The sequence below is a fragment of the Poromitra crassiceps genome, assembly GCF_964638095.1.
Source record: "Poromitra crassiceps genome assembly, chromosome: 12".
In the NCBI taxonomy this organism is placed as follows: Eukaryota; Metazoa; Chordata; class Actinopteri; order Beryciformes; family Melamphaidae; genus Poromitra; species Poromitra crassiceps.
The window spans coordinates 16,613,123-16,624,674 of record NC_139632.1 but is presented as its reverse complement, the minus strand read 5'-3'; the positions used below and the strand labels follow the sequence as shown (position 1 = coordinate 16,624,674).

At 45.1% G+C, this 11,552-nt stretch overlaps 1 protein-coding gene across 1 annotated transcript; it reads right to left on the bottom strand.

Annotated features, from left to right (window-relative positions):
• Positions 1-1,546: 1,546 nt before the first annotated feature.
• On the bottom strand, positions 1,547-11,093 carry hapln4 (hyaluronan and proteoglycan link protein 4). Its single transcript, XM_083647865.1, has 7 exons — positions 10,730-11,093; positions 8,854-8,980; positions 7,491-7,680; positions 6,864-7,036; positions 6,448-6,563; positions 4,251-4,437; positions 1,547-2,075 (listed from the first exon to the last, which is right to left on the bottom strand). The coding sequence occupies exons 1-7, from the start codon at positions 10,730-10,732 to the stop codon at positions 1,678-1,680; spliced, it is 1,194 nt and encodes a 397-aa protein (XP_083503991.1). The 5' UTR covers positions 10,733-11,093; the 3' UTR covers positions 1,547-1,677.
• Positions 11,094-11,552: the final 459 nt, after the last annotated feature.

Genomic DNA, 11,552 nt, shown 5'->3' with positions numbered 1-11,552 from the left:
TATTATTGTTTTTATTATTATTAATATTATTTTTATTATTATTTTTAAGACAAGTGACCAAAGCATCTGATACGCAGCAAATAACCACAAATCTCACTGTTCAAGTTCACCACTCAGAATTATTATTTCATGATGTTAGATTGGTCATAAACCTGACTTTCGTTACAGGCTGCCAGTTGCTATGACGATGACATGGTCACTTCTGGCATGTTGGCGCAGCATCAAAATGTGTTCCCACTCAGCCGAGCGCGCTGCTCAACAGTTCCACTCACAGGCAGGCACACGTGAAGACGAGAGGTACAGGGGAGCACTGATGAGATATGACCAGTTTCAAATTCAACATTTACCCAAAGTGACTCCAAAATGATTGATTACACAAAGCTAAGACAAAGTGTGCAAGGTGTAAAACTCTAAAGGTACCCCCCCCCACCCCGCCAGAAAAAATTATAATATACGTTTTATAAATCCTTTGTGAAAAGAATTACAGCATCCAATGCACACAGTTATGTTAAGACTTTATTTTATTTTTCAGAACATTCAGTCATTCAGTAGCAACAGCTGCGAACATGTTCTGTAACAAAGGTAATCGCAATGCTTTCATTCCAACAGGACTGTGCTACGTCTCAATATTACATGTATAGTGCAATTGGAGGCCCAGGTAGCATAGAAATACAGTGCATGAGGTAAATTAGCAGCTCTGTTGTCGCTATGTTTATTGCTTTATTGCTCGTTAAGCCCCAGTGGCAATCCTCAGGCTAATAAAACATGCTTGCTTGATTCTATGATGCTATCGTAAAATAGAGCGATCTATAAAGTGCAAATATTTTAGAGCGAGTGCAATATTTACCACTTGGCCTGTTCAGCTCTGATGATGTGGTTTCCAGGTCTTAATTAATGAGAAAAATGAGTCATATTCAAATATTGCATTGCAGTGTGCCAGAGGGCTGTCCACCAAGCATGGCATCCGGATGCAGGCAATTGCACTGGGCACAGTCAAAACTTACTATGGCATCTTGGAGGTTTTCCACACAGTCAGACAGATCATACATTATCACTCACTAATTAATGTTCTCACCCTGGCACTGTGTGATAGTGGCTCAGACTAGGACTCTGTACTCAGGAACTACAGTACAGGAGGACAACACTGGGGGGCCAAAAACACCATGCGGTCCTCACACACACACGCACCCCCCCCCCCCCCCCCCCCCCCCCCACACACACACACACACACACACAGGTAAACAAGGATGATCATGGCAGAATCTCTGATCTGATGTGTGCCTGAGTACAGATCAAGCTGCAGTTTAATCTTCCCTTTGCCGCCAACAGATGCACACACATAAAATCTCTCTCCCTCCCTCCCTCCCTTTCTTCCTCTCTCTCCCTCCCTCTCTTCCCCTCTCTCTCTCCCTCCCTCCCTCCCTCCCTCCCCCCCCCTCTCTCTCTAAGATGACTGACTGACTGGAGACAAAAGGAAAATCACCCTAATAAAAATGTCACCCTTAATTTTACACCATTAATTTATTTTTTTGCTTCGCTTCTCCTCTCTGGCAAAATCTGCAAATGAGCACATCTTGTCTGTGTTTTACTTTGAAAGCGATGAATGGAGTCCGGCTGCTAGGTGACAGTTGCTGCAGTAAAATCTACCTCCCCCACCCCCCTCTCATTTATTCCACTTTAAATCACTGTGGTGGTATTCATCACGGGGGTGCTGCTGTTGTTGCTCTTCCTCCTCGCGGCGCTCTCCCCGGGGCGTGGCGTCATTGGAGCGACACCTGCTCCCTCCTCCTTGTTCTTGCGGAAACAGTAGACTCCATAGAGGCGGAACTTCTTATCGGGGAAGCCCAGGTGTCGGACGCCTGGCTGGGGCCCTCCGCAGCGCGAGCGGGGGTTGACTATGGGGTAGCGGATGCTTCCGTCCTCCAGCCAGCCGGCCTCACAGCGGTCAAACAGCTGGATCTTCCACGCAGCGTACAGCTGACCCACTTTGGCCACCACCGAACCGTCGCGGACGCACGCCTTCACTGCCTCCGCATAGTTCACCTTCTTAAACCGTTTCAGGAAGTACAATTTGCCTGAGGGGAGAAAGATAGCAGAGAGAAACAGAGAGGAGAGGAGGGGAGGGGAGGAGAAGAGAGGAGAGGAAACAGGCCAAGCCTTGAGGGTAGATATTCTGATGCTGAGGGGAGATATTTCCTAGCCTCTCCGCCTCAGTGTTTTCACTATCCAAATCAATCCAACAACCATCTGGGCAGCTGCTCAAGATCAAAATGCAATACTCTGTCAGAGGACAGCTCTTTCACTCAACACTCTCACTCAAAACTCTCACTCAACACTCTTAAAACGCTTCCATTTTTACTTTCATCTCGCCTCTGGAGAGACTTCTCGCCCAGCCAGCAATATTACAGAAATCGCTATCCTGATCGCTTGAATTGTTTGAACTGAATTGAACCACGATGTAGTTTCTCCAGAGAAAGGGGCAAAGGCTGAGAGGAACCTAACCAAGAATGAAGAGCATCCGTTTTCTTCAACAGCAGCAGCTCCGGTGAAAATCCTGCCCCCAGCATCCTGCCCCCAGCCTCCGCCTCGCACTCGGCTCAGCAATCGATCTGACACTTCTTTATGTGCCTGTTTGGCTGTTAGAGAAGCCGAATATTGTCTCATATTTCCCATGGGGTCATTCAGTAAATACCTTCCAGCTGGACTGAGCTACAGTAGCGGTGACGACCACTGCTCAAGCCCTCTGCTCACAACAGACTGTCCGCAGTAATTAACACACAGGGGGCGCCGTGAGCCGCCGTTTACGCTCTCGGTGACAGGCTACACCTTTCCCCTGGCTGGTGCTGCTTCTTTTCTCCGCTTTAGATTATCCAATTATGGTTTGCTGTTCAAATGAATACAGCTGTTTTTCTTTTTCTTTTCTTTTTTTTATCTAAGAAGAGGAAAATCAATTTTGTTTTTGGAATGAATAAAAAGTTTCTCTTTCAAACTTCAAAGAGGCGCATGCAGGCTTGAAGTCATAAATCATGTTTTCTAAATTGAATGTTTAAAATTCCCTGGTAAAAAATGAATCATTCTGTCACGAGTCTTTATACATGTACTGTACACTACCTTAGACGCTCATCAGACTATAGTGAACTTTTTTGCTGCTCCAAAAGCGAAGTGGACCCACTAGTTTAACCAAGTTTGTTTCGGCTTAGGAACGTAGAGGTAACATGAGTGACAGAGACACTAACGTGGAGGTGACATGAATGACAGAGACACTAACATGGAGGGGACATGAGTGACAGAGACACTAACATGGAGGGGACATGAGTGACAGAGACACTGGCAGACCCTCTGTGGGAATAGGGTAAATTAAAGGACTGTGAGATAAAAGGCACCCAGAGGACACCGCAGTCCTCTTAGCTGAGCAGAATCAACAACAGCCTGATCTCAATCCAATGGCCTTAGGCCTGTTGTATCACAGGCAGTCCCCCTGTGGTCCACTGCTGCAGATACATCCTCAATCTATAGCACAGCTTTGTCTCTTCTTCCACTCGTCAGCTTGAAGACATGCTGACGACTGGGTTGGATATTATTTGTATAGGAGCAGCTTCATTTGGATGTACACTGTAGTAGACTGTCTGTAGGTGGGAAGCCGGTGGGGTCTGGGGTCTGCAACCTTTTTGATATGAAGTGCCATTTTCAAATGTGCTTGTCAATCAGTGTGCCTGAGGATTTTTTTAGCTGGAGGACCTGACATTGTCTGTCATTTTCATCTGCTCTCTGCTGCTTGGGTCACTACTCTAACTAGTATCGTAAATAACAGGCCGCGCAACTGCAAATGGCTGTGAAATAGGAATCTTTTCAGATCAAAAAGAAGACTCTGTTCCTCTCTCACACATGCACGCACACACGCGCACGCATACACACACACACACACACACACACACACACACACACACACACACACACACACAAATACACCCTCCCATCTCTCTCTCTCCCTCTGTCTCTCAATTTCAATTTCAATCAGCTTCATTGGCATGACAAATAATACTTATGTTGCTGCAACTTGCATAAATAATTCAGACAAAAATTAATAATCATAAACAATATGATTATAACACACTGTAAGAATAACTGTAAAGAACTACAAATCGAACTGATTAAGTAAAACACAGAGAGCCACAATTCTCATCTTGGTTCCTTTGGCTTTTTTCTGTTTTTCATTATTTGATACTGTTACATCTCTCTCTCTCTCTCACCATTGAGGTTGGAGGTGAAGCAGAAAGCATCGTAGCGCTCGTCCTCCTTGTGCCTGTAGCCGTAGTTGCGGACGCCGGCGGGCGTGTCCTTACGCCCGCACTCGTCCCTGGGATTGGAGATAGGGTACTGGACCGAGCCGTCCTCCAGCCAGCCAGCATTGCACCAGTCTAGACCTTCCAGCCAGGCCTGTGGAGGGAGAGATGGGCCAGTGGAGGTCACACTGAATGGTTAGGGAGTGGACCTTATTAACTCATTGAGTGCCAGCCACTTTTGGCACATTCACTGACTCTAGCTAATATTTTCTGATGTAGTGACGTGGTGTAGTTGTGTGCTGCCCTGGGTGCCCCACCCCCCTCTCCCCCCCTCAGCTACAAACTCCTCCCCACACTAGTAACACACAGCCTCACGCACCCAGTGTCTATTTTCGGAGTGCTTTTTGTGCGCCGCCTCCCAGGCAGCGCGACAAGGAGCATTTCCTTGTCGCGCTGCCGGACTGCAGGGAAAGGGTTGCCACTTCGGCGTTGGGTGCTGCCTTTCTGGCGGCTAATCGTGTGAAGAAACTATGCAGACAGACAGACAGAGGCAGAGGAGCTCAGTTGTGTGCGCGGATTGACTGCTGTTGCCAGGCACCGTCAGTTGCAGCCAGAGCAATCTACATGGCTCTGGGCTGCAGCATGAGCGCTTTCTCTTTGATCAGGGGGCTTTTTCAGGCTATATTTCGGACATTTCTCTAATCTGGAGAGCACTGTCGCCACCTAATGGGTTTGTAAAATAGGTTATAGACCTCCAATAGCTACAATATTTGTACAGGAGATGCAGAAGGCTTTGATCGACGTCCCACCGTCAAAAAACGCATTGGACGTCGAAAGACGTCCTTGGCACTCTACGTCACTATTTAATTGGACGTCGAAAGACGTCCATGGCACTCAATGAGTTAAGAGACGAAAGAACTCAGTGTATCTCCTCTATGTCCATTACTGTGGTCCTTGATGCATAAGGCTTCCAATTTTTTTTTTTATAAATTGGTCCAATCATGCAGTCATATAATCTTAACTTCAAAATAATGTTTTAATACAGGGAATAGACAGGAAAAGAGATGAGAAAAGCGAAAAGAATGAAGGATACGGTGGAACATATGTACAGTAGTTTTATCATTTATCATCATGTTGTTGTTGTGGTGTGTGTTTTTTATGTCTATTTTACTATATGTGACTGTATGTCTATTTGGACGGTGGAGTCTGCAAATAAAGTTTGATTATCAGGCAAGTTTTTTAGGCTACTATTTTTGATGACCATCTTAAATTTGATGTGAACACTGAGGCTATTTTGAAGCAGGTGCAACAGAAAATGTATCTTCATAAACTAAATTTATTTTTTGTCAGGCTGGTCATCCTTTGTCCTTTTTTTATCAATATTTTATTGAGAGTCTCCTGAGTTTTTCTTTTATCTGCTGGTTTCGCAGCCTCACAGTAAAAGACAGAAACAGCCTGAAGAGTATTGTTCAAATCTGAAGATCATTGGAGTGAAACAAAGAGACCTGATTTCTTTCTGAAATCAACAAAGTATTTTGGCTGCTCCTCAACATGTTCTGGCTCCTGGACATGTTCTGGCAAGTGAATTTTCTCTGTTGCCATCAGGGCATCGTTATGTTTTACCTGCTTGTAAAACTAACCGCCATTCAAAATGGTTTATCCCCTCTGCAATCCGACTTTTATATTTTCTTCTTTTTTTAACCGTTATTGTTGGGAATGTTTTTTTTATCTGATCTTTTATTGTGTTTATCAAGTTTATTGATCAACACAATTTATTATTTATAGATTTGACTCCACATCTTTGCTCCTCGGTGTGCTTGTTTGTATGTTGTTGGATGTTAATGTGTTTTTCTGTGTACAACAAGCTGCTCGTAACTAATTGCCCCTAGTGGGATTAATAAAGTTGTTGTTTTAACTCCTGTTTGAATTAGAATTTTGAATTTGAGAATCTCCAGTTCTAAGACTGAAACTAGTTACGACTAAAAATGTGGCTGTGTGTATGTCCTAAAGTGCCATGTATGTAACCAAGAAACCTCTGATAGCATGTACGCAATACTAACTTCTTAATTCTGTGCCTCTTTTTTAACCCTCATTTCATTTTGTCTCACTTGAACATGATGATCTCCGTGTTGACTTTGAACCGTGAAGGACTGCATGAACTCACCTTGTGCAGCTGAGAGTGGGAGGCCAGGATGGCGTCCTGCTCTTTGCAGGCATCCTCAGCTTGGTGGTAGTTGAGCTTATAGCGCCCCACGCGGGGGTAGTAGGGAAACACCACTCCTACAGGAGCACAGAAACGGGCCTATTCAAACAACAGATGGGACGTGTAGAACTACATCTTGATATCGTCTGTCACTTCTGCTGTGTTCTCCTCTACTCTTTTATGCAGTGAGATGCTGTGATTTAATGAGTTGGTATGGTCATTCAGACTACACGATATCATGCACTTGAATGCCATGTAAACTCGAACTTTGACATCACCAGTTGTATTATAATACAATCACCCAACTGGCGTGGGCTGACTAACTCTGAGCTTCAACAAAATCCCTTCCAGTTTGGCCTCCAAACCCAATTCCTGACCTTCTAGGTCAAGGTTGACAAATCCCGTGTCGTCCTCCATGTCATTAGTGACCTCACACTCGTAGCGGCCGTAGTCGTCCAGTGTGACATTGTGGATGATCACCGAGGCGTCGCCCGGTCCCGCCTGCTCCAAAGACACGCGGCCCCGGTAGGCTCCAAACACACGCTGCTGCCTGGAGCGGTGTGAGAGGAAAGTCATTTTATGTTTTATTATTGTCCTGAGATGTATGCGTTCCAATAGAGTGACCGCTATTTCTCTATTTCCTACTTCTTAATTAAATGACAATGAAAAAAACAACTTGAGAAATGGTTCAGAAAAGATAGACCCCATGTGGTATTTGTAAAGGTTGTGGAAAACAGCTAAACCTGACGCTACCAAATCCCGCACGAATCCAGCTGTCTTGCAAGGTTAGAAAACGGCATTACTTTCTACGATATCGGAGTTGGTTTAGGAAAATGTTTGATACATTCTGGCCACATGGCACTGAAATCAACTCAATCAACTCAACACATCTTCACACTTCCCAGCATGTTATTAGGTTGTGTACCCTACAACTTTGAGACAGGAAAATTCAATGAAAATGACTTTGCTTTGAAATGGGAAGCTATGTGAAATACAGACTTTACCTTCCAAGTGCCACAAAGACGTCCACAAACTGCAGCGCGTCTGTCACCTTGGTCCACTTGATGCGGATGCGGGACGGGTCGGTGCTCTCCGGCTCATGGCGGTACCGGCAGGGCAGAGTGATGGAGCCACCGCGATGCGTCACCACTTTACCGGGGGCCGTCTGCACTATCACCGCACCGGTGTCGTCCTCTACAGGGCAGGGAGAGCAGAAGGAAAGGGTTAGTATCATACTGTATTTGTGGGATTGATAAACCTGTAGCATGTTATCTGTGGAGTGTAGCCTCAACTAATTTAAGAGTCTGTGCTGTTACATCAGTGCCTCTCATATCAATATCATCATATCAATAGCAGAGAACATTTGGTGGTCTTGTTTGAGTCCGGCATGGGGCATATTTACTCTTCTGCAGAGATCGATGATCCACTCCAAATCCTAACTTCTGTAGAGACCAATTTCAACTGACCAGTGGCAACTACAGGCTTATTATCCCACTGGGCATAAACAGGGCCTAGTTTGCATTTCGGGCAGACAATTTCCTCAGACTGTGTGTGTGTGTGTGTGTGTGTGTGAGAGAGAGAGAGAGAGACGTGTGGTATGTGTATGTGTGTCTACTATTATCGGCAGCCACTCAATATGGAGGAGGCGCTGCTTTTTGTACCCATAAAGTGGATACTGACCGCTATCTTGCATTACAGTATAACTGTATATATCAACCTGCCATGTTATCATCCTGTGTGTTTCTTATGTGTATGCATTATTGTGTTTGCCGTCTGGGCACTCATGTAACTGACTGACTCCCAGCATTTGACTGCACTATTACTCTTTATGTCCTTTGCATACTTGTATTTATGTGGACATGAATCAATATTTCAAATGTGTGTGTGTGTGTGTGCATGCGTGCGCATGTGTGTGTGCATGTGTGTGTGCGTGCGTGTGTGTGATGCGCGTGTGCTTATCTGTTCCCTGGGCAACCAAAGCATAAACACAGACATTTAACGAGAGATTGTGAGAGGTTTTTGGCTATGTAGATAAAGGCACCCACGACTATCGATGAAAGCCAGCAATTAGTCCTGTCAGCTTACTGCCCTCTGTTCGTTGTTTATCACCAACTGACCACTAGGGCATCAAGTGCTGTTTAATCAAAACTAACAGATTACTGCACAACACTGAAGGCGGTGCAGTCAGTGACATACTAGAGACAGAATAAATGTTATAATCACTGACAAATATGGAGTATCTCCGCGCAGCACTACTGCCATGAAAGTTTGAAACAGATAGCTCATCTTAAAAATCTTCACACACATTGCATCAGTAGAGGGTGAGGATCTCTTGAGTTGTGAGACACAGGCAAGGAGAAACGTTACCGAGCACGTGCACCACATTTCTCCTCCCCTTCTCTATGTCAGCTGGCAGGGACGTCACAGAAAGGGCAAAGGTCAGGATGATAACCATGAAGGACATTCTCACAGGGGGCAGAGGCTGGTTAGAGAGCTGCGGGGAAAGACATGCCAGAGAATTAGGAGTGTCAGTACTAGTATCCTTCCCCCGAAGAGCAGTAGGGGATACATTAAAGACAGTTATTGGCAGCATCGTTAGCATGGAAATCCTGGTGGGGTCCTAAATACATGATGATGAATTCCAACACTGCAAAACACTATTAACACACACACACACACACACACACAGAAACCATTGCTAACGGTGTGAATTTCCCAGTTGAAAAGTCCCACCTCCGACCTTCAAAGCATTCCAGCTGCACAACACTTGTGTGTTGGGTGACGTTAGACAACTGATTCTCCGTGAAGTCAGGGTAGATTCCCCACACTGTTCACCACTTTATGGTCAGGTGGGTGGGTGACAGTGTGCCGGAGAGAATTGGATTGCACACTGGAAATTGCAGAACCGAGTTCGATTCCCGCCAGGGATGCTTCCACAAAATCCAAATGTTGTGGGGCGTTTAGACTTTACTCTCATTTCTGTAGTTCTGTTAATAGAAAGAGCCGGTGATTGTGCACATGTGAGCAGTAACTTCTTAGAGCCAGGAAAGAGCTAAATATAGTTTTTTATTTAGCTAGCGACAGTCAGACTTCACCAAAGCTGAATGGCATTCATGGGCTGGGTTTTCCATTTAGATATAAATCATAATGCTGAATCTGAAATGTATCTCTTCACTTGTAATAAATAAGTAATAAAAAAAGAGAAAACAAACACCTTGTCATGGAGCATTGTGGATAGTGTGGAATCCCACAAGTCTGTTTGCAGTTTTTGAATGAAACTGGCACTGATCAGCAGGGGGTGCCATCATGAACATGTCCACTATGACTGAAATGGCCACTGATTTAAAGAAAATATGAATTTTCAATCATAGAGAGAGGATGATGCATTACTGGCTACAATGACATTGCACTGCTAATGGCCCCAGTAACAGTAGCCAGGTGTTGTGCATGATTGTGATGCTGAAATTCCAGTATGAAGAGGGCAGAGGCCACCAACAGCTTTTGAAAAGGCCCCACCTCTCACCATGCATAAAAAACAACCCTATATGTTATAATCCAATCATAAATGCAGGCAATGCCCTGAGTTAACATGTGGGTATGTTCAATCACATATGGGAATGAAGGATATATCTACATTGAAAACTGACAAACAATTCCATGTGAATGCCTTGAAGCTATTTCCACTAATTCTGCCAGAATTAAGTGCCCATTCTCTTTAGACATGAATTATGGATGGGAGCGTGTGTAGTGGATGCACAGAGCACTCGTGGGAGGCTTGTGTGTGACTGAGTCGTGACCCAAAATGTAACACCACTGGGCAGTACTGCATAATCCCAGGTGAAGGGTGGACTACTACTGAAGTTGCTCAGATAACAAGGTTGGCTTTTGATCTCATTGTGGGAGGAAAAATCTCATAACATGTGTGAGTCAAATGGCCTTATAGTTGCTAAATGATATTGCTACTGAATGATGCGCACTGCTAGTGCTGTGCTACCTGTTAAAATCACGTCATATCATAGACAGAATTGCTGCAGTAGACACGTTTGATCATTAGATAGGCCTAGTGAAACAGAAAGCAACATGCACACTGCACACCAAAACAAACAGCCCTGCTGCTGCATCATGTTCCCTCGGCCTCACACAGTCAAGGTTAGCCAATGAACATCCCCACAGTTTCCATGCAGTGGAGACTGCATAATGCGCAGAGCACAGCCAAACCATTCGAGCGCAGAATTGAACTTACCATGACTATCACAACAGGGATATAGCCTGAATGAAGTAGATGTTCTGCTGCGCTCTGCGCCGTTTACTCTCCAACCAGGCTAATGTTGTGCTGCGGTGGGACTCATCTTCCCCTGTATCTCTCCTCTCTCTCTCTCCCTCTCTCGCTCACTCACTTTCTTGTCCCATCACTCTCTCGCATTGCAGGGGAACCACCGGTGCTGGTGGGTCCCGCAGTCCGGCGATGACGCAGCAGTAATTTGATTGCACAGATCTGATCGGTTACAGTGTCAGTTATGTGTGCATAGAAAGCTGCTACACTGTAGCCTACTACAGTATCATTCTGTACACACTACAGCAGCCCGTTCCAATCGTTAGCCCACTTCACACAGCCCGCAGTTTGTATAATTCGTCCAGTGGATTCTTATTAACATTTGCCTTGTAGAAGAACGTAGTTGTGGCTATCAAGACAAAAACATACGTGTACGAAAATTGGTGGAGCTAGCAACAGAAGCTCGTATAATGTGCTATAGTCTGTTTAAAGGTAGCAGATTTAAAGGGGACGCGCTGTTCGCAATGGCTTCAGATGGGGGATTAGCTCAAATGGTAGAGCGCCCGCTTAGCGCCAGGTAGCGGGATCGATGCCCGCATCCTCCAAAATCCTTTTCATTTTTCTTTTACAGTCTATGCATAATATTATATAGCCTATTAGATCAGCTCGGTGGTCTGCCGAATTCTGCATTCCTGGTGAGAATGTGCCAAGGCAGCGCCCCTTTTGATGTGAGAGCAGTTTGTAAAAGACATGAACTCACGAATCCAGATCTCCGGTTTCCCATCCTTCCTGG

What these genes read in the sequence shown, in the direction of transcription:
- hapln4 (XM_083647865.1), bottom strand. An exon ending in AAATGTGGTGCACGTGCTCG is followed by an intron (nt 7,681 to 8,853) that starts GTAACGTTTCTC and finishes CCTGCCCTGTAG; the next exon opens with AGGACGACACCGGTGCGGTG. An exon ending in CCCACTCTCAGCTGCACAAG is followed by an intron (nt 4,438 to 6,447) that starts GTGAGTTCATGC and finishes CTCCCTCCACAG; the next exon opens with GCCTGGCTGGAAGGTCTAGA.